The 27,696-nt window shown below is 35.3% G+C and overlaps 1 protein-coding gene across 1 annotated transcript in view; it reads right to left on the bottom strand.

Moving 5' to 3' along the window:
• rngtt (RNA guanylyltransferase and 5'-phosphatase) overlaps positions 1–27,696 on the bottom strand; it is a 124,643-nt gene that overhangs the window by 30,467 nt on the left and 66,480 nt on the right. The window contains exon 12 of the mRNA XM_015405270.1: positions 9,155–9,223. Within this exon, the coding sequence (XP_015260756.1) occupies positions 9,155–9,223 (69 nt within the window). The remainder of the gene's footprint in view (positions 1–9,154; positions 9,224–27,696) is intronic.

The following is a 27,696-nucleotide window of genomic DNA, read 5'->3' as shown; positions in this document are numbered from 1 at the left end:
GAGTTGTATCCCACTGAAAATGTATTTCTAAGCCTCAAATTGTTCTTTTCTAATCTTTTCTAATGAAACCCAGAACTGCAGCACTCGTCTGCTCTTTCTTGCAGCAAAGGCTCATTTTTAACTTTTTATTTAATGCCATACGAATTTCAGTGTCTAAACATTTGTGTCAGACTGGCTTGGTTGGATACCAAAAAGCCAACACAATAGCATCGGAGGGAAGGCTAGAGTACTTGTTGACTTTAGGCTACATATCATGATACACTATCAAAGGGTAAGTTAGATACACAATGATGTAAGGCGTATTATTGATTGGCTAGATGCTTTACCAGATCAATGGCCTTTCTCAAATATCCTTAGATTTTCATCCTTGCAAACGAGTTTGTGAAAGCCTTCACACAAAAACCTGGACAACATAACAAAGCTAATTGAATTCAGAGGGAAACATCTAAAGCTAGGAAGTGAATTTTCTTTCTCTTCAACATCCGTACATATTTGCAGGCTTCCTTTGACACCAAAATGAAAATTACCATCAACAAAAGCATGATGCATGCTAAATACTGAGCTTCTCATTCACTTCTAATAGAAGAAATTTGCATTTGGCAAGAAACTGAGACAAAGAAGAATTTCAGAAGAAAAAACTAGTCATTCAAGAAAGAGCTTAAGCGGACTAATCTTATTCAGTCAACCTGTGAAACCATAATCTATAGTTACTGCACTGTATGATTATGAGACCATAATCCATGGTAAATGGAGAACATGGTTAAAATAAGAAAAGGCTGATGCAAACAATACACGTCCCCTATAACAGCATTAATCAATCTCAATTAAAAAAAGATTCCTGGAAATGCTAATTAACTCAGAAAAACTAGGTTGGCCAGAGGGCTACAAGTTTTTTTATCCGAATAATATCTAAATCTTACTTAACAAATGTTTTTTGGTGAAAGGCCGAGTTAATGTCTAAAAGGGCGGTAGATTGCACTCAAAAGGCAGTAAAGGTCTAATAAAACTGCTTCTAAGGGACCACCCCCCCTTGATTTCAGAGTTTATGTATTAGAGGTAACCCACATCCAGCGTTGAAAACACATCAAGAAAACGACATCTGCCAAAAACAAGAAAGCAAACGTTTTTCCTCTCTATTCCTTACACTGAGATTACCATCTGGACAGTTTAAAAAGGGAGTTTCATCATCTGCAGCAATGGTCGTCTTATCAATTCTGAATCAATTCACCATTTCCAAAACAAGAACACCATGTGTTTGGGGAGATAAGATACAGCAACTGTGCTGTGGAGGTAACCTTTTTATCCATATTAATGGACGTTCATTTCAAGAACCCCCTGCTGAAATTAACCTCATAACCAGCTTAATCTCATTGACAAGAAAAGAGATTAACACAAGTGTAAAGATTTAAGGAGTACAACAACCAAAGACTTCAGGCTACACACTTCACCAGCTGCAAATGGTGATAGTGATAGAAGAATAAAATAAATCAACCTGTTGCATTCGCTTTGAAATTAGATGAAAAGTTTGTTTGTTTTATGAGATATCTGGTCATACATTTACTTTACCTGCTTTTATTATGCAACTGCAACATTCTTTTATTCAGAGCTGTCTCATCACTGATATGTGCTTGAAAATAAACTTGCTTTTAATACTTACTCAATATCAGAAAAACACTGAACAACAATATTTAAAAAACGTACAATAATATTGCCTAATACAGTATTAAATATTTTATTTGTACAAAACAATTCAGTGATCACTGGGGTCCAAGCCTCCTCTGTCAGCTATGTTCTTATTTAGTAAACATCAGGTCGGGAGCCAAAGATGGGGGAAGTTTATCCATTTCACCAAAAATGTTACTCAAAAGGAGACTATGGAGGCAAAGCCCAATATATTTTTCCAAAATCCTTCACACATAAACTCCTTTGCAATAGTACAGAGACTGTTATGCAATTTGATGTATTTTGAATAAGCAAAAAGGATAGTGGTACATCCACTCATCTCACAATTCAGGAAAATCCTGTTGATAAACTATCACTAGAAATCAGCTATGATGAAGAAGAGAAATCTCTAAAACCTGCAGGATAGCGGCCCTCGAGGGGCTGAATACCAATTAATGTCCTCCTATTGCCAAGTATATGTTGTATAAAAAGTGTATGAAAAGAGAGCAGGGCAAATTTGTAATCTTATTTCTAAAACAAGATCTGTTTTAGTAAAACCTGAAATAAAGAAATCATTTTTTACAACAAATTCTTTAAGCGTTATGTGACATTAGGTATTACAAATAAGCAGTGTGAACAATTCAGGTTAGCTTCACTTCAGTGAAAGCAAATCACACCGTTTTTGCACAGAAAATACAAAAAAACAATTATCCCATTTATTAAAAGAAAGAGTTGGGTAAATAAACATTTCTTTAAAAAAAAGTAAAGTTTAAAACTAAGCAAACTAGACATTAGCATCTCCATCTGCCTTAATGTACCACTAGGTGTGCATGAATAATAAGCAAGAGACAAGACCATAATAAACTTCTAAGTTGACCTAATGAAAATGCCTTTATTTTCCAGGGAATGAGCTGGAAAATAAACAGACTTACAACACAATACAGTAAGTACAGTAGCAGCCATTCAAAATGCCCCATCCCAGTCAATCGCCAGTCGAATGGCAGGCTACTCCCCTGTGACTTCCAGCAAAATACCCTCCAACTTCCAGCCACTGGCCTTCTCCTGGGCGTACATTTTTTATACTCTAATCCCACTCTTTCATTGAATAACAGTGTCTGACCAGGAGATGATGCTTCTCTTTAGATCTTAATGTCCAAAACTCATGACACAAATAATATTTTAGTACAAAGATTGATGTTTAAAAAGGAATTGTAGGGTGATAGACCTTCTGGAAGCATAAAAACTCTCCAAATTTTACATTTGTGTTCATCAGGGTGATACATTTTTTGTGGACATATCTAATCGGAATTATTAGTGCTATTTTCAGTAAATAATCAATGAGGACTGACAACTTAAAAATATTTTCTCTCGCATATTTATCTGCAGAAATCATAAAAAAGGCTATTTTCAACCCTTAGACATACAAATGTTTACTCTGCCATCTTCCTTGATGTTTTTGGCTTGCAGATGGACATTTTCTTTAATCAGTACTCATATGTCCTCTAATGCATAAGTGTTTTATATTTTTCTTATGAGTGCAAACCAAATTGCTCAGATTAACTAATAAATGACACCAATGCCTTAAAAAAATGAAAAATGAATGCCCTCTAAGTTGTAGCCAAACCTCAGTGCATAAATCCTTTTAGCTCTTCTGAGAAATAAATGCCAGCTACATTTATGACAATGAGCTCAAAAAAACTGGAGTTTGAAGACAAAAATTAGAGAAGTCGGTACAGGAGATGTTATCGCTTGTAGTGTTATCAGAATAACTTGGGTATAATCCATGTTAAACAAAGAAATTAAGGAAAGATAATCTTTTGCATCGAAATCAACACAAATAGCACACTTGTTTTTTAATCATACTGTAGATTGGTTACCTCTCAGCAAGGTATGACAGAGAAGTGGTTCATCAGCAGGTGGTCATTGGCCGTTGGGTCAAACTAATGAGACCGAGACAGGCCTAAAGCATCGGTGTGTCTGGACTAAAACACTGGCTGGTCTGAACAAACAAAGAACAGCAGAGCTCATATCTTACAAAAGAGGCCAACACGGTGGAGCTCAGGAATGCCCCACAGGAGAATGTGCTGCCAAATGATCAACATCAAATATTCACACTAGGGGGTGGCATTAAAACTCCCTAAAACCAATATGCATGCTCCAACTGCTCTGCATGATTCAGAAACCCCTTATTTACATAAGGTGACATATCGAGGCAATTTCTTTCATAAAGATAATGGTCATAGGAAATAAGTGGGTTTTTAAAAAATGATTAAACCATAAAATGCAAATCCAGTGATTTGATTAAAGCATGAACCTTCTGCATATAAGATGCACATGAGATTGAGCAAAGGACAACAATTGCATTGAAATAAACAAACCTATATGTTGAATCAAATTTTCTCACAGGATAATTGTTTCCCAAAGGTCCATTTTGGAATTATGTTTCCATATCTAGAAATATCAAATTCAAATCAATATTAGAGCAGCAGATACATCCTTTATACGGGTTTTAGATATGATCTATTCTTAGAGTGGTATGTGTTCACCGCTTTGATTGGTCTTATCAATGATCTGTGGCTCACAGTGTTTTTTTTGTGGATCTCATTCCTTAGCAACAGTACATTTAGGATGTATTTGTATTCCCAATAATGCTTCTCTGTTACAGTCTAAGGTAGTAAACATTGCAAATGAGCATCTGAATGTCTTTGTTTAGACCGACAGAAAGCTGTAATCATTGACAAAAGAAAAAAAAAAAGTCCTCTTTTAAATTTTAGGGTTTTACATAATGTCTGTTCTTGACCAGGTTCCAAGGCTGTTTAAATAAAATACTTCATTATAGAAAAACAAATATTCCTAGCTCAGCTCCCATCATTAAATTGAATAAATTATTAAATGAATAGGAAACTAGGGATGTAACAATATTGACATTATCCCGCTATCGCAGTGGTAAACGTGTCTCGATATCGTCGTGGTTGGGTTACAATAATAAAAGGACAGGTATCCGTCAAAAAGCAAGAGGATTAAAAACTACATAGACCATGATCCTTTGACACAGCGCAAATTGCGCTGTGTCGTCATACCAACCGTTCTCAAGCCAATAGGAATGCATGGGGATTGCACGCTGTCCACACAAGCTCAAAGCAAGCTAGCATGGCCGACAGCGAAAGTTGTAAGGATGAAAACAACAACCCCGAAGTTGAGATTGTGCCAGCCCCTGCAGCTTTTAAGCAAGATGTCTGGAAACATTTTGGTTCTGCCGTGTCAAAAAACGCAAAGGGAGAGAAGGTGGTGGACAGACAATGGACTATATTCAAGCACTGCCACAGTAAACTGCGATAGGTCAGTGTTTTTTTTAAAGGCTTTTTGACTAACTATTTTATTTAAATTTAAGTTATGTTCCTAAATACCAGTTTTAAAAGGCTGCTTTTTTGACTTCACTTGATATTTCTTTGCACTTAAAGGGAATTCCCTATTGTTTACAATTGTTCTGGTTGCTTCTTAACTTGAACATTGCACAGAAGAGCAACGGAATATTGATGTTCCTGACTAAAACTTGCACTTTAAAAGCACTATGTGATCAGCGTTTTATATTGTAATGATCCATAAATACAACAGTATATTGCCTGTTGACTGGCAAAAGCAGAAAAAATGTCAAATGCCAAAATATCGGAATAAATATCGTACCGTGAGGTCAATATCGAAATTGTATCGTACTGTGAGATTTTGATTTCGTCACATCCCTATAGGAAACCAAAAAAAAAAAAAAAGCTGTTTTTGGACAAGTATATAGAACCGTCCTGCTTTCATTCAGTGATGGTTAGTTATTAATCACTTACTAGCTCTTAAACCACATACAGTACAAAATTTTAAGTATCCTGCCACAGGGGTGATAAATTCACAATTTGGGAGTCAATGACTCCCCTGTATACTAAAGTATTCTTCGGTCACAAATGAGATAATCTTCCAACAGCTAAAGGTTGGCTTGAACTTGGGTGACGTAAGTGTGGGGCTGAGTGTTTTAGTTAAACCTCATTAGAGCTGTGGAAATTTAAACTCAGCAACCTTAATATCTATACTAAAGTTGTAGTCAAGACTGGGCCCAAATTATATCTGCCTGTGAAAAACCACTTAAGATACTGCTGTTAAAGCTGGTTAGAGGATTTGAACAAAGACGTGTCTTTTTTCCTCTACCTGTATTCTGCATTGCTGTACATTCCAAGTATTTAGCTCCTCACACAATCAGTTGCTGACCTTGACTCTTTTTTTTTTTTTCATTTTAAAAACTAAGCTTTCTAATGGTCATAATAAAATCCCTAATCACTGTCATCATAGACAGCAGGGAATTTGAGCAACCGCAGCGTGACGAGGAGAAACAGTCACAGTCTTGTAGTTTTAGAGGAGGACTTGAAAAGTGAGAATTATATCAGGGGAGTGATAAAAGGCAGCTGACAACATAATTGACTTGTCTGAACAACAGCATGGCTATGCAATCAGATTTCTCATCGACAGAATGTCTTCCTGCTTGCCCTTGCCCATTCCGTTCTCGTTTGATGAGCAGCAATCATTTCACGTCGCTGAAACAAAGCTGCCACAACTAATCCGAAAGCTCTGATAGGAATTTCATAATCCCCTATTTGGATGCTGATGATGATTTAGCCATTCTAACTGCAGGTTTAGTTCGGACACATACTTCCTAACATTTAACAGGCAGGGACCTCTGACTCTGGCCCGATTAGGTACGATCTATAAAATTTAGGAAGGTCAGAGGGGCAAGATCACAAAGACTGGCAACAAACATTGCACTACTTTAACCCCAATACTAGTTGCTTCAAAGGGTTGTAAACAGTTTGAAAGTCCAACTCACGTTATAAAACTTCCCTCTCAAGAGAAAATGCCAAATCATTTTCAGACGTATTAGGCTGGCATAACAGCTACACTTTTAGAATACAATAAAGTCTGTAAATAACAGAACTAAGTCTTAATGGCTTCCGAGAGGAAGTCTATAACAGAGCCCAAAACATACCAAAGTAATATGGGTTTGGGGGGGTGAAAATGACATTTACCAGGCTGACAACAGAGCATAAGGAGCTGGGAAACCAAGACGTTTATGTTGAGCCTCAATGTGACAGTGAGGCATTAGTTTAAGAACCTTGGGGAGAATCAAACGCAGATGGTCTCTGTGTTGGCTTGAATAGAAAGTGCAGACTGGTAGGCAAGCCTTGGCCGGCTTGTGCTCTCCCGAGAACTAGTGTAACCTCAGTGTGAAAACCAAAATGACAGTGATAATATCCAGTTAAACCTTAGAAAACAAGGAGTGCAAAGTCTCTCATTCTCACACTTGGCATATAGAAATATTTTTCATCAATTTATACAGGAACTCGCCTTCACTTTCAGACTGATAAATAAAAGTATTTTTTATACAGCATGCGTAATATAAATATATTAATAAAGGAGCTAAAGCCCAAAGCACTCATGTTCTTAATGACAGGTTTCTAAAAAGGTCAACTGTCGATATAGTACAGCTCATGGGGAAACAGCCTTCATATTCTACTAGTTGCAGAGATGCTTTAATTGCTTGTTTGATTGCTGCTTAATCAATTCTATAGAATGTAACAGCATGCGATAAAAAGGCAGCGGTAACAATCATGTTATGATCTAATGATAATGATCTGGTACATGGGGAGAAACCAGGGAACAAATCAGGGTAGTCATTTTTCTAAATGCTGAAAAGCATATGCTGATTACGACAGCCATTATTGGAATTCCCTAAATGTATTGAAGACCAGCATCTTATTGATCATTTAATTTGAGCCGAGAGATGTTTGACATTCTGATAGTTGATAAGAAGCAGGACTCAAGAAACAGAATACATGATTGATCCAGTTTTTATGTCCAGAAATGTTTCTGCTTTAAAATCACCTCTACTGGATTCAGTCTATAGGAAAACATTTGCTACCATGTTTTCATAATAACCATAAATGAGGGCTAAAGAATAAAAAGATTTTAAAAAATCCTGAGGCAGATGTCTAACTAAAACTGAAAAGATGTATGTGTCATACTTCATATGAGCTCTAAAATTGTAATTTTATGAGAATAATTCTCTATATCTATGGTGGTCCTAATGACTGATTATCACCTGCCCAAAAAATGATCACATCTTTAATACCTATAATACAATTTTCAGATTTTCTCAGATCTCTATTAATTGGTTGCTTTAATCATGGTTTTCAACTTCATTTTAACTTCTGAAAACCTACAGAAGAAAAGGTTGAAGAGTAGAATCAGAATCATGTATTTATTGAAAGCCTATGCTCCAACTTTCCTCATTACTTCATATGTAGGTGGAGTTTCATACCAAGTATTTCTAACTTTTTGAACTGTTAAGCTGACCTTTCTATATGTCAATAACCGTGATACTGCCTTAGCTTACTGGTGATTGAAGCTCATGTGAAATAAATATTTGAAATAAGTTTTTGTTGGGGATAGTTTGATTTACTGGCATACTGCATACTACAGCAGGCGCAAAAAACAAAGCTTGATTTAGCGCGTATCGGATCCGTTGTCGTGAAACAACACATCACTGGTCTTTAATCAGGGGTAATTTTAATCTTAATCAAGCAGACTTTAAAAGCTTGGTCATGAACTGTATTGGCTCTTGCAATTGTTGAACAGACCTTTGAGTTTGTGCAACTGCTACGAAGGTCACATCTATGCAAAGAGTGGAGTCACTGTCTACAGTGATGGAGCTTTGCATCTTATTAAAGTCTAAAAAATGCATGCATGTGTTTATTGGCTAAGTAGAAAGAGGTTTTTTATACTTGATAAGGATTTGTTCTTTGGTAAACATGTCAAGGAAATCTCAATAGCTTAGAAAACTGTGTCAGCTTCTGAAAGAGACATTTGTGTCCTTGATAAATAATCCATGTTTCACTATGTGACAGGAAATGAACAAGTTAAAGAAAAGTTTACTGCTTTATACTGTATATAGAAAATGCAGCTGCAGGTACACGACATCAAGTGAAAATATAAAGCCTAGAAGTTGATGCAATGAAAACGTGAAAAAAAATATTACTCCAGCACCTTCTTTCATTAATGTTATGCAGATTTATTCATATGTTGCAGAGAGAAATATATGCGATTGGGTTCATTGCAGCAGAAGAATAGTTGAATATCATTACGGTCAAGAAATACAACGCATTTTTTGCTGTCCTAAAACCAAGTATATCAGAATGGCCTTTTCTATCATAACACAAACGTCTTTGCCAATAATTTAATGAGCAGCATTTAACAGAAGCCCATGTGTTTTATGGGAGTAAGAGATGGGTTTCCTCTACAATGGCATACGGACAAGACTGGTGCAGAAAGTGACAAATAGATGCTGGTGATGACGAGCTGTCTGATGCTCATGTAGGGACCAGGCGTGCAAAAATCTACAGCTGACATTTAACTCATAGTATGTTTAGAAGCTGACAAATCAGAGATGATGACTTACCCCACATGGCTGGAAGATCAGGCCGTCAACTTCATGGCTGACCTGGGATGTGAAGCTGCCTTCCAGGAGCTGAAAAAAAGAAAACATAAATGGTAGCTTAAAGTCTAAGCTAGTTATAGATCCGATTGTTTTATAAATTCAGCTCCAGCCCCAGAGCCTAGCAAAACTTTGGACAAAAACCAACAAAAGTATTGAGCTTTAGGAAAAAAGCTTATAGATCTAAGCACAATCATGATACCATCTTTTAATCCGTCAAGCTCTGAAACTAAGCCCTTATCTGTCGCCTGATGACACATGACAGAGATCCAAATCTGTAACCTGACAGGTCAGGCTTAGGGGAAGAACAAAGAAAATCATTATGTTTCTTATGACTGGAACAGACTAAGTTTACCGCATCCATTAATGACGACCTGGACAACCGAGTCAGAGGATGAGAGAGCAGCAGTATTCCTGACAAGACAAACCCAAGGGACACCACGGAGGTGTAAAATAACAGCAAGTTAGCTTTAATGTGAAAGACATCAATGGCTGAGGCCCCTAAAGCCAGTGTATCAAATATTCTAAATTGATGATTATGATCTAACTCTAGTTCCATTGGGGAATGTATGAATCTATTCCCAAGTTTAGTTTGTCTCTTTCTGACTTCAATTTAAAGTAAAGAAAATAGTAGAATTTGAATTTTAGTAGATTTTGCAAAATTAATGTGAATAATACCTAAAAGAGTGTAAATACTTTGTGGGGTGTTCAGTAAGCCAGGAATATGCCTGAAGGCTTTCTTACAATGAAAAACAAATGTTTTAAACCTTCTAAATGGCCCTGATCTTTTCTAAATGAATAAAAAGGGCCAGGCGGGTTGCAACAGTGTAAAAAACCTTATTTGTATTCTGCTAGAAAAGTAGGCATTTCTTAGTATTGGAATCAAACTGCTAATATGGTCAAGTACAAATAGCTGCCAACCCTCTTTCTTGAACTATAAAGAAGTTGGAAGAAAAAAAAAGTTCAGCATTTGCAAAACCTATATATATTATCATCCTTCATGTTTATTTCTACCACATTCCTTTTATGTATTACATTTTGTGGTTTTGTGGTTGTTTTTTTTTTGTATTGATGACAATATTAGTGAAAAACAATCTCCAACTTCTTGGCCATCAAAGTTGATTCATGTCTGATGAAATAGTTTGCTGAGTTCTGAAGGCTTTCACTGATCAATTTCATTTCAGTCCTTGTACTGTGCCTTGAAAACTTTATTGGTATGAGTATGTCTGTCAATTTTTATAGACTTTATTTTTTTGAGTTATTGTTTTTTGAAAGTATTTATGTTTCCATTATAGGCATACCTTTGTGCCTGATGTAGAGGGCAATCCTAGAAAAGCATGCCATTGTTTTCATCCTGGCCTTTAAGTTTGTGTGTAAAAATATATGTGATTTGTAGAAAACCTATATTTAGCGAGGAAAAGAAGTATTTGAACACCCTGCTATTTTGCAAGCTCTGCCACTTAGAAATCATGGAGGGATCTGAATTTGGCATCGTAGGTGCATGTCTACTTTGAGAGAATTAGTGTAAAAAAAAAAAACAAATTCAAACACCTATTTGAAATCAACGATATATTTGGTGAAGTAGCCTTTTTTTGCAATTACGGAGGTCAAATGTTTCCTGTAGTTTTTCACCAGGTTTTCACACACTGCAGGATGGATTTTGGCCCACTCCTATACACAGATCTTCTCTAGATCAGTCAGGTTTTGGGCTGTTGCTGAGAAACATGGAGGCTGAGATCCCTCCAAAGATTCTTTATTGGATTTAGGTCTAGAGACTGGCTAGGCCACGCCAGAACCTTTATATGCTTCTTCCAGAGCCACTCCTTGGTTATCCTGGCTGTGCGGTTCAGGTCATTGTCATTTTGGAAGACCCAGCCTCCAAAAATCTTTAATGCCCTAACTGAGGGAAGGAGGATGTTCCCCAAAATCTTGCAATACATGGCTAACTTTCAAGGCACATTACATACAGTATGCGGAAGGTTAGAATCCTGCTTTATTTAATTATTTTATTTGCAAATTACACTTTACTAAAGAGGTTTTATTTGTTTATTGTTTTTTATGAAAGTATTTATTGCAAAGTTTGCTTTAAAATAGTAGGAAAGTAGAATATGTCATTAACTGAGATGGAAGCAATGATCTAGTGAGGCTGAAAAGTAAAATAGGAAAAAGACCAAAGAATTCTCCCGGGTTTTTACTGCAGTACAACTAAGAAGGACAACAACCACTTTTCCACATCAGAGACACTTAATATTCATTGGTTGTAGACCTACAACAACAAAGGATATTTTTACAGCTATTAAATGCAAAAGCATCTTGTTCTCTGCCTTAATAGCTGGCTGGCAGTCTATTGTTAAGACTTTGATGGACTTTAGAGCAAGCCTCCAAATGGAAAACTAACTTTAAAGGGATGCTATGTTTATGAAATGCTCATTAAAGACGTTCCTTAATATTTCTATAAAGAATTTTGAGAAAACAGAATCTTGTTACCATGTCCTGTTAAATTAACAAATGTCTTTATTATCACTTATCTATTATTGCCAAACTTTATGGAGGATTTTCAAATTTTAAAAGCAAAATCAAATTTGTATCTATTTCAAATCTACAAAAATATGGATATAGAGTTAACAAAATTGGTCAGCATTGGTTATATCTTACCAACATAATTATTGCAATTTTAGCTTAATTGGTCTCATCTTACTAGTTAAACTTAAGGAATAAAAGGTTGACCGTAAAATCACAACTCATGGGCGTATAAGACTGTTAATCTGTTATGAAAAGAATAACTACTCTTTTTTTATAAAGATTTTCAAATCTTAAGCTTAACGCCAACATGTTTTATTACAAACATAATTATACACATATGTCAAAAACTGTGGAAAACTTGGAAAAACTTTTCTGTGTGTTCATGCAGAGGGTGAATCTAAGTCAAGCAGGAAATAGGCCTGGTCTATAAAAAAAAAAGCATTAGTGCATTACTGTGAATATCAGGTATCGTATCCATACCATCAAGATTAAATCTAGCAGAAAGCAGGTTTTAGAAATACAGGAAGGTAGCTAAACATAAAATGAAAGTATTATGCAGGGAAAACCATTTACATTAAAGTGTGTCTTGTTTTCTGATGTAGTGGGAAAAAAGTGAAAAATTCCTGTGCAATTTGTCTTGCAGTGAGTGATGAGGTCGTTGAGCCTACCAGATCTGAGAAGTGAGACACACCTTGGACTCGTGGCCCATTTACACTGATTTACAGTCTACTTGAAACTTGAACTCTATCACTTAAAACATTGCTGCAGACAAAGCTCTTAATTTGTTGATACCTATGGAATATTTCATAAAAAAAAATCACAATGTTAAACAAGGTTTGTAAAATTCTCCCCAAGAACCGAAGATTTGATCCTTGTGCCAAATAATCATTGTATTTAATCACAGGGGCATCTAAAATAATAGTAATTCAAGGAGAATGTATCTAGGTGTCACAATAAGTAGTATCATTTTGCACACACCAGCCACAATAAATCCCCTTATTTCCTGCTCAGACATTCTAATTGAAGGATAAAGATATTACAGCCGTTTACTCTTTGTAGATAAAGCATTTAGCAGATATGAAGTGAAGTGCCAATAATTGTCACAGCCCTGGTGAGTAGTCACTTTTATTTTCTGGAGGAAGATCAGTTGTCATGACGTTATGGTGCAGCCTAAAAATAATCCAGATATACAGGTAGCATAATCTGAAATAAGTTACACAGTGTAGTGAGATAAAGTAATATATAAGTTATGAAAAGTTTTTAAACCATGTCTCAGACTAAGGCCATAAACCTCTCATCCTTGAGTCCTTTTAGAACTGTAACCATTAAAAAAAGATGAGCATGTGGAATCCGTATCTGCCAATGAATTAGCCAGCTGTTTATTTTATTTTATTAACAAACAGCTAAACAACGGCATACTAAACTATTAAGCAGTCTGTGGTCACAACATTCCGGGTTGAAAAGATTCATCCCCAACAGAAAACATAGAAGCTCATTGGCTATGTGAACGATGACATAAAGCAGACAGGGAGCTTGCGCTCTGCAGCTGTAATACTATGTTCCTCAGCTGCGACGCAGTAAGTTTTAAATACAAAAGGTCCTCGTTTTGGATAAATTGATCATGCAAATGTCTCCAACTTTAGCGTCTTATGAATGAGAAAAAAAAAAATTGTAAGTTGTGTGGAAAGGATGTTTCTGGTAAAGCAACAGCAAGTTGCACAGCTAAAGTTACAGTCAGAGGGAATAGCTTAGCACAGCCTTTAAAGAGCAGAGAGGCAAGGCAAGGCAAAGCACACTTGTAAAGTATAATTCAGTACAAAGACAATGCAAAGTGCTTTACATGATTAAAATACAGGAAGATAAAACAGAATAAAAGCAAGTAGCAAAAACATGAAAATGAATAAATAAATAAAATATGAGGAAACAAAAAATAACATCAAAAACAGTTGGACTAAAGAAAATAAAAAGTTGAACTAATGATGTTTCAGTTGAACTATTTAACTAGAGCAGTCAAAGCAATCCTAAACAAATGTGTTTTTAGTCTTGATTTAAAGGAACTCAGGCTTTCCGCACTTTTACAGTTTTCTGGAAGTTTGTTCCAGATAAGTGGAGCATAGGAACTAAATGCTGCTTCTCCATGTTTAGTTCTGGTTCTAGGTATGCAGAGCAGGCTGGAGCCAGAAGACCTGAGTGGTCTGGAGGGTTGATACACTGATAGCAAGTCTGTGATGTATTTAGGTGCTAAGCCATTCAGAAATTTACAGACTAACAGAAGTATTTTAAAGTCTATTCTCTGAGATACAGTTAGCCAGTGTAAGGACTTTAGAACTGGGGTGATGTGCTCTACTTTCTTAGTCTTAGTGAGGACACGGGCAGCAGCGTTCTGGATCAGCTGCAGCTGTGTGATCCACTTTTTAGGCAGACATGTGAAAACGCTGTTGCAGTAATCAGTTAGAGGACTAGCTTGTCATCACCAACAGAGAGACGTGCTGTGACATTATGAGATTTGTGAATTGATTAATTTGTTTTGACTGAGCTGCTCCTAGGGTTATGATATGTTAAGTGTGCATTAGAATAAAGACTGTAAAATGTGTAGACAACTCTGGCATTAGGAGAGCCAATTAAATATTTGCTGTGATGTCATCAGCTCAATCTTTATTTTACCATATTATCCTTAAATGTTTAATAATATTATAGGCTTTTAAGGTTCCAAAATATCTTGGATCCGAGCGTATTTTTCATTATAATAAATTATAGCTAATTACAATAATTCACATCCATGTAAAGTAATTTAAACTTAAATGAAATAGTTAGAAATGCTTTAAGAATTTAAAATGCTGAGGAGCTTATCAGTGCAGTGAGAAGCACTGCAGCAAATCTGGAGTATAACTTATCTCTGAGATGTGAGGCTTATGCCTCAGAATTATTTCATCACAGTAGGTATGCTTTATTATTTAAAAGATAAATGGGGAGAACTGTTGTATTTAAAGCCGCTTATCTTTTTATATCACAGAGTGCAACACAAAAAACGGCAAGCTATTTTGTATTTGGGAAGGAAAAATACTGACATAACACTGAATATTATTTTGTTTTTCAATTTTATTTATTACAAAGACCAAAACGTGTTTGAACTTTCAGCTGAAACAAAGTATAAGATAAAACCACGGCATGATTCTACTATGCTACTAAAGGTGCATAGGCACACCCTCATTATAAATGATCTCTGTAAAACTAATTTACAATGCATGACTTTGATCATTTGTACCCAAGCTTACTCACTTTATAATTTCTATTTCCTTTGCAAAGCCAATTTATATTAAAACTCAAAGAGTTTTTAAAGAATTACTGCAAATGACTATCTAATATCTATCTGGCAGCAGTTGTATCATATCACTGAAAAACCCATTCATTTTTTGTCCCCATCATGTCCCCTAATGCATGAATTTCCTCAGTTAAAACAAATGGATGAATCCACATTTCCATACTTCACTGCTGACAACTATTTTTCCGCTCATATGCTCAAGGAAACCAAATAAAGGGATTAAACCTTTAAGGAGGACAGAACACATCAAAGTAACAGCAACAGAAAAATCGTTACCCCCTGCTGCATCTTTAAAGAAAGCAGAGCAGCATCAGTACTCTCAAGAACGATGAATGAGTCACAGCAGATCACACAAAGCTTGACAACTGTGCTGACAAGGAGAAGGCAGATAGCCAGACTAAAAAGAAATGATGCTTTTATGAGCGAACGGCATGTAGGCGGTAAGATCTGGGAGTTCCATTTCAGTTCTCCTGCCATCTAAGCGCACCCACCCACCTCCCTCAGTGAGCACGGTGAACCAGGGATGGGGAGATGAGCAAGAAATATCTTCACTCACATAGCCTCCTACAACAAGGAAGTTCCTTCGGGGGTGGGGAGGTTTGCAGATTTCATGGTAAACCTCTTTTGGAGAGAAAACAAAGGCCCAATCTGCAACGGTGGGGCTAGGTAGGAGGGGATGAGCAGAGAAGCCAAATTATGAGATCAAGTTTTCATTGTAGACTGGAGGGCAGAGACAGGACCAAACTAAAAAAAAAAAAAAACGTGGAAAGGCAATGTCAGATGGACTGAGGTCAGCACTGTTCTCTCTTCAAGGTTTCATATTTGCAATTATTTCACAGCAGGACACAATGACGCATGAAAGCTTGTTTCTTCATCACCCGTTGGGATAGATTCAATTTTAAGTATCCCATTAACCTTCACATATATTTTGAAATTAAATTGGTTCTGCTGAGCATTTGTTTTCCAAAGGAAAAAACTAAACTTCAATTTGAATGCTACTTCTATTTATCAATTTAGTCTTTTTACCTAGACATTTTAGATATGTATCACATTTGCTAAATGGTGCAAAAGGAAAAACAATGAAAATGATCAATCTCTGCTCACCTCCAGTCAGGAAAGGTTTAGGTGCGCACTACAGCTAGATTACCTCTCAGGCTCTGTTTTGCTTTATGTCCCGAATTTTGCATCATTTTTCCTGGATTTATTTGTTTTGCCACATTAAATGGGACCATTTTTTCTGCTGTGTCATTTTGCCTACTAATCTTTTAGGACGCATTTATCTTGATAATACAACTTTTAAAGGAAACTTTTTATTTATTTTTTTTTCTGCCTGGGGATTTGTCCAAGTTGAATTTTGGTCTTTTACATTAATTATTAGTGTGGCATAGTGGAAGAGCAGTGGTTATTTCTTGTCTCAAAGCATGATCAGAATAAGCTTAAAATGCAAAGTTTGGAGCAAAAAGTCAGTTTTCCATTGCTCACATCGTAGTCAACAGTGCAACGCATACTGTAATACCAATATACTAAAGCTTAATTGTGGTTCGACAGAATAGCAATGTGGCATTACTTTACTCTACAAAATAACTGCCTGAAACCACAAAAACATTTCCAGAAAAGGGAAGAACCTTAAGTTGTAATCTGGACTGCAAAAGAACTAGTTCTGCAAATGCCTAGTGAAGCAATGACAATATTGTATTCCCAGTCTTGGTAAAGGGGTCTGGTTATTTCATCCCTCACCTTCTTTATCTTTGTGGTTTTTAACATTTTCTACCCAGTTTACTTCGGCAATTTGTTTCACTTGGACAATCAATGCTTTTAAATAATGTTTTATTATTCATTTAGTTCTACAGTAAGGATATGTGGTTATATCATAATATAATATGACATCCACCAACACAGGGTTACTCAAAGTTATTTCTGGTTTGATCAAAAGCAAAGGAATATCATAAGACCTGGTTAGCTAAAACTGGGATCAAGATAGGAGTCAGCGAAATGCTGCATTACACAGTCTCATGGGAAAATAAAACATCTAATAAAGAAGCTTGTAAGTATTATTTTAGCATGTTTTTTTCCTCATAAATAATCAACAACTCTATTTTTAATTTTAAATATGCATTTTTCCTATCAATTACTGCACTGTATTTTTCTTCTTTGAGAGGTATTTTTCTCTCTCTACTGTTTGGCATAACTTTTAGACTTTTCTTCTCATTTAGTCTTGTTTGTAGGTCTAGGGCCCTCTGTCTACTTGCTATTGTCAATGACACATCCAAATTTTCGCAGTGTGGGACAATAATGGTAATTATATATCACCCTATAAATACGTTTAACTACAACGAGACATTAATTAGTGTATACACACACACACACACACACACACACACACACACACACACACACACACACACACACACACACACACACGTGTGTTTAATTCAGTGGGTATAACTGGTTTTGTCCAGGTAGAAAAACTGACAAAAATCAACATGTAGATAACAAATTAGGCAGAATATTGGTGACAGGGATAACAGATTTTTTAAAAGAAAAAATAAATCTGAATTAAATTTTAGGAAGTTTTGGTAAATGTGAGGAACAGATTTTCACAGGAATCACAGGGTATAATATTTTTTTTCCCTTTCCAGCTGCTCCCATATTTAGGGGTCCAAAAGCAAGTCGGTAAAACTCACTCAAAGATTCCACAAAGTTTTTGCTCTAGAAGCCCCTCCTATCAAAACCGGTTTTAACCCAGGTCCCCTGCATTACAGTAAAGTTAATGAGCATCTTGTTATGGGAAAATTCTGGTTTTTGTCAGTTTATAAATCTGCAGCTTACATATAAAATGCAGCTTTTCTATTATGCAAATAAATTATATAGGTTATGCAAAAGAAATATATATAGTTTAGAAATGTAACAGTAAATTATCAGTTACAGAGCAAGTCAGAGTGAATTATTTGCATTTTATGAAGTTTGTCAAAGTTTTCTTTTTGGGTAAGAATACCACTAGGTCCTTATTGCAATAACCTTGCATGTTAGATGTATATACCAAACTAATGTTAAGTGCAACCACTAGACATCTTCTTCTACATATCAATCTATGTCAAGTGGTGGAAATGCAATGTAGAAGGTATCCTTGGCACCTTGTCACCTCTACTCACTGTTTACACTCCAACACATTGCTTGACTTGTGACACCATCATTTGCAACCTTTAGCTGTTACAAATGAATCAGGTCACAGTGAATCACTTACTTTTCCATCAGCCGTCTGTATTTTAACCGTACTTGTTTTTTTGTTTTTTTTGTGTGGTTTTTTTCTTCTGAGAATATCTAGGCTCCAAACCCAAAAATGATTCAGTTTTAAGGTTTTGCAGGTTTTAAGAACAAAATGAAGACGTAACATATGAACGGAAATTTGTATTTTAAAATATCTAAGATATTTTGCAATGATGAATAATTATTTTACTTTGAACTACTTTAAACTTAAATTATATTTTTGTATAAAAAAACAAAAAGAGGTAGTGCTTTATTTTAAAAAAGAAAGCAAGAAGACTTTGTGCCTTAAAACACAAATTAAGGAAAACTTAATTATTTACAAGTCGATCCAGGCTAAGCAAGAAAGCAGGATTACAGCTGTAATTATGCACTGCAGGAGATTTATGCAACAGAAAAAAACATGGTGTCTGTCAAAACTAAGAAAAATCTGTACGTGAATAATCTGCTGTAAATAATGACCTATCTGTGAAATAAATGGAGAATGCAAAACAAAAATGGATGGAACCCATCAACCAATGAGAACTTGTTTTCTACATTTAAAATGTTCAGCTATACAATAAATGTATGTAATTCAAGGTATAAAGGTAAAGCTTTTACAAGGTGTAAAAGTATAATCTTCTTTAGTTATTCAACAGAAATAAAGTTAATTTGTTCAGTACATGAAACGTTCAGTAAAGCCTTGTGTGTCTTTAGTGCTGACGTACCTTTTACTGTCTGGATCAAAGTGTTGAATGAGAGAGGAATGGAATAACAACCTTCAGCTTGCAAAACTTTTGAATTTTAGTACTTATTTCCACTTTAGAAACACTCAGCAAGGTGAACAACTCTCTGATAACAGCTATTCTGAAACCCTGACTTATCTGCTCACTTGGGGACTATTATCGCCCAAACAGACATAAAGGGCCATCTGCCACAGCAAACACACCATACTTTATCTCCTCTAGTCCCTAAAGTCTGAGGAGGAAAATAGAACGTCTTCTTTCCTCAAAGGTGAACTTCACTTACGACCCTAAGAGTATAATCAATAGCTAATTTAGCAGTTTTAATTGGTCTAGAAAAACAAGTTTACTTACATTTTAGTAGCGAGACAATTAAAGTGCTATGAATGAAAGATGCATCATAGGAAGACAGTGAAAAGTAAATTGCAGTAACATGGAATATATTATTTCAAGAGAATTAAAATTATTTAAATGGTAAGAAATTATAAAAGTTATCTATAAAAAAAAAATTGGAATACAAAAAAACAAATAATGTTTAGATAGTACTGTTAAAAGTTCATGCAAATAGGTTTTTAATGTCAACAACTTTCAACACTTTTAGTTTTCTGGGAGTTTTTTCCAGATTAGTGGAGTATCCGAACTGAAAGCTATTTCTTTAAATTCGACTCTGGGTATTTAGAGGGGCCCAAAGATGGAGCCTTGGGGAACACCCAATGTGGTTTTTGTGGTCTCTGATGTAAAGTTAACTACTAAGGCTTAAAAATAAAAAGGTCCAATAAAAACAGTCCAGTACTATACTGGAAAGGCTGACCTAGTGTTCCAGGCGCTCTGATAACATGCACTAGGGTGAAATAATACCACCACTGTGGTTTTTCCACAATCTCCATTCATACAAATTTCACAGAACACCTGAACAGGAGTAGTCTCTGTATTGGTGTAAGCATGGACTGGGACTGGAAGTCACTGAACGGACTGGTCTTAGCTGATACTTATAATATTCCATTGGACTTTGTATAATAAAAAGCCTGACACTTTTTAAATCCATTGCTAAATGTCGAACCAGTTTTTTTGAATTACTTTGTATGACACTGTGCAACAAAACAGCTTATATAATAAGTTGCATTATCTTTGACAGCATGAAATATGGCATCTCTAATATAGGCAGTTAAATAATGGTACATCATTTGTTTGTTTGTGTAAATGCTATGATAAGGTAGAGAAGGTTTCCATATTGCAAGAATATCATGCAATTAAATGCTTTAATAAAAACTGCTTAAACGCTAGCACGTTCTACACTGATTTACACAGCAGGTGCAAATTGAATTGTGTGTGTAAAATGGGTTGATCAGCAGTGGCACACTGTTGTGAGTATGTGCTTTAAGACTTTGCAGATCATATGTTAATGACCAGTTGGACATTTATGCTTGTGTAACATTTACCTTATGCAAAGCCATTTATCATGCATGAAACTGATTGCTGGCACAGTTTTTGACTGTATTTAGCACACTTGAAAGTTGAGTGCAAAAATGTATGCAATCATTATGGTATTTTTGAAAGGGGCACCTGAAAATAGGCTGCATGCGCTGATTTTACTTTCTCGTTCAATGTTCTTTTACAGGCTCCATACAAAGGACAGCTATTTTGGAAATTATTATTATGGGTTATTATGGGCCTACTGTTGCTTGCAAGTGGTGGAAGAGTTTGTGGAGGTAAACCCAGCTGTTTAGAAATTAATCTTGCTCAATTGTGGTTCCCTCTCAGCCAGAGGAAAGTTGAGGGAGCAGCAGACAAAGTGAGCTTTTCACAGTGTTATGATTAATACTCTTCTTATTTTCATGTTTTTATTATATTTTACTTTTGTTTGTAGTATTTTGCTACACTTATATAAATAATATTATTAATAATATTCACAACTAATATCAGGGTTCTCGACAGCATATCTCAGCAAAGAGGGCTGCTACTTTCAAATTTGTCCCTGCTACACTGAAATGTGGGCTGCTACACAAATTTTTTTATGGTTATTGGCCTTTTGACTGACACTTGGTCTCCCTCTAACAGGGCTCAGCCCGGCACATTTCACCACAAATCATGAAATCTTAAAAGAAGCACTGAAATAAGACCGATACCCTGACTTTTAATGAACGCAGCTGCCAATAATACTGTGTTTTAAACACATTTACCACCTTATTTGCACAATTGCTGTGAAAATGTAAACCCTGAGCCTTTCAGACACTGTCATCGATTCACCCGGAGGGCTTATAGGCAGGTGAACACATGCGCTACCACCCCCGCCATAGGGCAGAGGGCCAACTTTGAAAGCAGGGGCGGGGTTACCATGTTTGGAAGGATTCCCAAAGATCTGATCTGTCAAGCCAAACATATTTTCTCTTTCTTCTCAATAAAAACAGCATTGCTGGCCAGTGCATAGCCCCTTTACTGCAACTGTAGATGGATCAGAGCAACATCTTTTAGTCAATATGCTAAGTTTAAATATTTAGGGGAAACATGAACATTACTTCTGACATGGAAGGAGCTGGGTTAATTAGCAAAAGAAAGAGAATATAAAGGTGTAAAGAAAAAAAATCACTACTCCCTCATAAAAAATCCAGGTGAGAAACGTAATTTATTGTTATTTCTGTTTCTAATTCTTATTACAATTATTAGATCCAACTCCAATGCAAACAAAATTTCTTTTAAGGCCACTCAAACTGCTAGGAAACGACGCAATTGTATCCTTTGAGTACACAGTCCTTCTAAATCATGTGCAACACTGCCAAAACTCGAAAGCTTTAAAGTTTGCTTGAAGTTTAGTTATGTGTTTGTTTATGCTTTTAACTAAAATAGCAATTCACCTTTGGCTGGTGTTAAATCAAACAAAGTCATAATGGTGTCAAAACCTTTATGTATTCCAATACCATGCCCTTTGTTGTTTCCCTTCTCACAGGGATATATATACTGAACTTCACCTTGACTTTTAATGGCTATTTCCTGCAGTGTGCAATAAAAGTGGATTTTATGGGCCCCAAATGCTCAGCTGGAATACAAATTTTGCAGAAATGAACAGAATGCAAAACAGATTCACTACTTAGGGAACTACTAAAAAGAGGTTAAAAGAGGTCTTAAAAAACTTGCTCTGCTCAATGGCATCCAATCAACGAAAAGAAAACAGTCAATGATATTCCAAAAAATTTAAAAGAGACTGTAAAATGTTAATTTGTTCAAAATAAAATGTCTGGATGAACCTCCAGTTGAAAAAAAGACAAATAAACACAAACAAACGTAAAAGTTACTCAATACTAATGTGAAAACTACGACTTTTTACTTTATATGTTAAGTTGATATGCAAAAGGCTACGTACAGGATATCGGGGCAATGATATTAAACCAGTTTTCCTTCTGTTTTTAAATCCAACACCTGCATTTGGTTTCTTGGCACACCTGCAAAGATATTTTTCCCTCACTTTACTTTCCTGAAGGCTTTGTGCTTTTTGATGTCTGCTCATCCCTACTGCTCTTATTGGGTTTAAATGCAAGGACTGAATCAAAGCTGTAATGGAAGGATTGATATTCCAGTCAGAACATAGGGCTGCAGCTCAAGGCTGTTTTTGACCCTAATATGAACGACCCTATAAAGCTACTGTGCAGTTGCCTGTTAAATAAAAATCCACATCAGTAAGCGTGTGGGATTCAAAATAAATAGAAAAAAAGGATAAGAAACACAACAGAAGAAGGAGTCAAATTAGGCCATGGACTTTGGAGAGTTCTTTTGGACTTCAAACAAGTATTTCAATATGCATTTTGGATTTAAAAAAAAAAAGTAAAATGTGCAGTTAATTGGTGTGACAAGAAAGGAAAAACATTTTCCTTTGCAAGATTCTACTAATAATTTTTTTTTAACTCTTCTTAGATAAGAATAAAACAAACATTGAGCATGAGGCATTATAGCATCATTAAAAAGATTTACTTCTGATCAATGTACCTGTGGACATTTTGAAAACAGTACCCTTCTTATCTGAGATTTAGTCTTTTAAAATCCAGACAATCCACATCTGTTTCTTTTTTGTTCCAAGTTCACCCTTTCTGTTAAAAAATGTGCCCTTCTGGCTTATAAATGAACAAATGAGGCTGAATAAAATCTAAGCTCAAAGCATCATAAGCCTATTTCAGAAATACATGGTTGCTATGGCTAACTCAATGGCTTTGAGTTTTAAACTTTTTTTTTTTTCTTTTTTAGAGCTTTATTTTAAGAGTATAAACAGTGTAGCACCCGATTACCCTTTAGGATGTTTACACCCCCACACTCCAGTCAGAGCACTAAGGTCAACCAATCAGCTGCCATTAGACATTATTGATCCAGACATTTAAACAGATGTGACAATATTTAGTAAGTAGATCTTTATCATTATCTCCTGTTTCAATCTTTACATGTAGAAACTAATAAAAACTGGTCAATTTAAATAATTCAATTTAATTAAGCCTCTCTGATTTAAATTTAGCCGATATTTAATGCTGATTTACTGAATATTATTTTTACAATGTGAAATAATTTGGTCAATGTTTCTACAGATTTTTTTTTTTTTTTAACAGATTTCTTAATATATTCTTTTCGGAACATTTCAGAAGAAATTAAAGCTTGAAATGTAATAAATCATAACCATAAATAAAAAAAACTGTCTCCTTAGATTGTCTTTATATTAAAACCTAATGAAGCATGAGAATTATTTATATTTTTCCTAATATCATAATAATATTTCTATTGTTTATAATGGTTTAATGTTGACAGCTTTGCAGAAGTAGAGATTAGGGTTGGATCCAGTAAAAGTCTTTTATTCAGCTCCAGGCGATACTTTTTCAAGTCTTACTGTAATCGGCCCGTCTGTCTACAACTTCTACTTGATGTAAATATTTGCTTATAAATAGGGAGTTACAGTATCAACTCCCTTTATGTGCAGACTGACTAATAAAAAAAATGACAAAAAATTAATTCTATTTTGGTTGTAAACATCTTATATGAGATTTACCCAATAAGTATTAAAATAAAAGAAAAATAATATGTTTATCTGTTTTCTGTAGTTGTTAAAGAATCTCACAGTAATCAAGTGTGAATCAAATTGATTTTAATATTTTGATCAGAATATTGATGAATGTGTAGAAACCGTGGGTTTTTCACAAAATTAATATTTTGTTCTGAATGGAAAAAAAAATGAAACATCCAAATTTGTATTTTTAGTTAATGGACAAAAGCAATCTCACCATCAATACCTAGCAACATGTTGGGATATCAAAATCAGCCACTAGAACAACTAACCAGTTTTCAAACTGTGACCTTTTAAAACCATATAAGAGGTTTAAACAAGTTAATGACAAAAACAGATTATTAAACAGATTATTTAAACATACATTACCTTACATATGGTATATAATACCTTAATAAGGTACAAGGCTCCGATCTAAAGTTTTGAAGATTAATTTCTCATTATTTGTAGCATCAATGCTAGCACATTGTTTTAGGTTTTAAATTCTTCTCAACAGCTAATTAAAGTTTCAATGCAGGAGAATTGGGAGGTTGGTTAGTTCAAATGTGCACTTAAGCTACCCTACTGCCTGGTAAATATCACTGGCCAGAGCTCAGGAGAGGGAAAATAAACACAATCCACTTCCACAATCACACAGCCCACACACTCCCAGACATTCAGTAACACTCCAACAGCAGACAGGTAGTGTGAGGAGGCAACAACCGAGGGGCAGCTAACAACATGCTGCTGTATTTAAGCTGTCAGAGAGAAAGGAGTGTATCTGATCTATGTTGGAGCTCAAGGGGCTTTCAGGGTGTCTGAAAGCTAAAGGTTTGAGTTGGATTTGAAAGCAAAGAACTTGTCGGAAATCGCTCAAAGGCGAGGCACATCACTGCAAATCTAATTAAGCAGTGCTGAAATACAGGAGGATATCACAAACTTGATATAGCTTCAATAACAGAGCTCAATTTCTACCATGAAGGAAAATCTAGGAGATTTTATTGGCTCCATTTATATTCATATAGTCTATGAATAGGCAAGAGAAATTCCTCAGAGAAGAAATTCATGCATTTCCAACAGTCAACAGGGAGTGATCTCTTAGAGAAATGGTTAAAATGCACAAGATAAGTTTTCTGAATGAGAGAGTATTCAACAGCTACACTACAGGATCAAGTATTTAAACTCCAATACTTTTCCCCTTATACAGTTTTTCATCAAAATGCATTAGTTTTCACCTTCAAGCATTTTAACAAAAAAAAAAAAAAAACCTGCAGTGACTGCACTAGAATAACCTGAGCTAACCTGCACTATAAAAAGTCTGCTCTTAAAACAGAGTCAAACCTTTATTCAGGCTACGTCTGGAAGCAAACTTTAAAAGTTTTACAGTCAGAGATACGTAGCTCCTGGCATTTTCTTGTGAAGAGATGATTGTAGGGCACTAGGGCTTTAACCGTGTATTATTGTGGAACCCAAAGGCACACTACTCTCTGTCATGACCCTGCACTGGTTTGCTGGACACAGGATTTGTTTATTTTAGCAGTTTATTGTTTCATTATTTTTACGATTAATTGATTAATAATAAGACAACCAACGGTTCCTTAAAGAAGAATTTTTACAAATTTAAACCAAGTGAAACTAACATTTTTCCACTTGAGGAGTTCTGGATAGAGCATATTGACAGACGAAAAATGATTTTTATCTGGAACGCAAAATGTTTATATATATATATTTTTTTTTTTACAATTTTGATATAATTGTTGCTCAAGGTGGGTCGCTCTGTCAGCTGAAGGTATGTTTTACAGTCTCTATACTCCAGTTAACGATTAGTCATTTGCTAAATTAGTTGATGATTATTTCAAATATTGATTGATCTGATCATTTTTTTCAGCCCTAGTTTCAATATGTTTTTGCATGCCACCTGTGAATCTTCGCCTACAGTCTGTACAACACACATACCATCCTGTTTCTAACAACTACCAACATCAACAGAATCCTGCATGAATCCAGCTTTACAAACCTGCACCCACGTTTTTTTTTTTAGAAAAGTTTTGCACTATAAAATGATAACATTAGGTGGCTGTTCTTTGGGTCATCAGTCAGTCTGCTGCTTACCAACATACTGTGGTTTTATAGACACCACAATGGTAATGACAAAAGTGTGGTTCTTCCTTAGTTGCAACACAGTGAAGGTCTTTTGTTTTGGTTTTGATTTTTACAACACATTTGTTTAAAAAGAGTAGGGGCCTTCTCATTTAGCTGAAAAGCATCAAGAGTTTAAAAAAGCTCATGTTACTACTGGCAAATAATTAGAAGCATTTTAAACTCTGAAAACAGTATAACTGCACAAAAAAAATAAAATGGCATAGGTGAAAACCCAAAAATATGTGGGGGAAAAGACAGTATGCTTTCAGCAGTCAAAGGTTTTACTGCATACAATTGCTTGGATAGTCGTCCTGGCAACAGATTTTGTTCTACTCTTTTTTAAGTACTCTCATAAAACTGAAATTCCAATAGATTTTCTTCATTAACTCAAACATCGCTCTTTTTTTTAAAGGTGTTGGAACTGTGCTCATCATTAAAGGTTAATCTGTGTAATAACCTAGTTAGACCGAAACTCAATCAGACTTTAAGCATTATTTCCACCAAACTGTGAAGTTGGTTTCTGATAGGGAATGAAAATGACATAATGAGCCGATCTATAAGTATTTACAACTTCAATAAAAAATCTCTTACTTTTGTAAACATCTTAATATAAAATGGCAAATTGTTTATACATTTCTTAGTAAAAAGCCAGCTGCTGAAATGCTCAGTTTTAACGCACCCCACTGAAATTAAACAAAGGAACACATTGACAAAAATCCTTTTCCCATCCCTGTGATGCTTTAAGTGGTCGTTACTGTAACTAACTCGTCTCCACAGCATTCCTTTAATGCTGCCTCCAGTTTTGCATTATGTGGTAGAAAGCTTAGCCTTTTAAAGGAAGCTTTAGGGATGCTTTCACAGTATGTTATGCGTCATTACCTATCTGCACTGTGAGACGCAATCATTTTGTTCTTCTACTGATTAAGTGATATCCAAAAGTCTGTTTTTTTCTCAATTTTTCAAGTGAAATTGAGGGAAACATTTTAAATATTTTTGTCTAAAATATGACTATTCATATGTCTAGAATATGGCCTATTCACTTACTGTGTTGATGGAATAATTTTTGACAAACCTGAGGTAGTCCCTTGAGTGATTGAATAATCACATGGTTATTTAATCCACTGCAGTAAAGCAGTGTTGTTTATCTCAGTTATCTTAGATTAAGTGTAAGGCCGCCACTCCCAGTTTATGTTGCCATTAATAAAAAAAGCTAACCTTTACAATTTCCAATAACAACCTGATTTTTTTTACCAGACTGACAGGTCTTACCTAGATACTACAATGCACATGCAGTTCATCATTGCTGTTGGGCAGAAAAAATATATATTTATAGAATCAAAATATTTTAACTGTTGGTCTCTATTTTTATGAATTAATGCCCTACTTCATAGGGAAGTTGGTTTCTGACACACACTCCGCTTTGTTTAAAAAAAATAAATATGAAAAATATAATCGCGGATGTCTGGGGGACAGTGATTCGCCTACATGTTATGAACGCTGCCGTACCATAAAGAATAAA

This window comes from Cyprinodon variegatus, unplaced genomic scaffold, assembly GCF_000732505.1.
Source record: "Cyprinodon variegatus isolate N-32 unplaced genomic scaffold, C_variegatus-1.0 Scaffold37, whole genome shotgun sequence".
Taxonomy (NCBI): domain Eukaryota; kingdom Metazoa; phylum Chordata; class Actinopteri; order Cyprinodontiformes; family Cyprinodontidae; genus Cyprinodon; species Cyprinodon variegatus.
The sequence above is the reverse complement of the archived record's forward strand: the minus strand, read 5'-3'. Positions and strand labels throughout refer to the sequence as shown.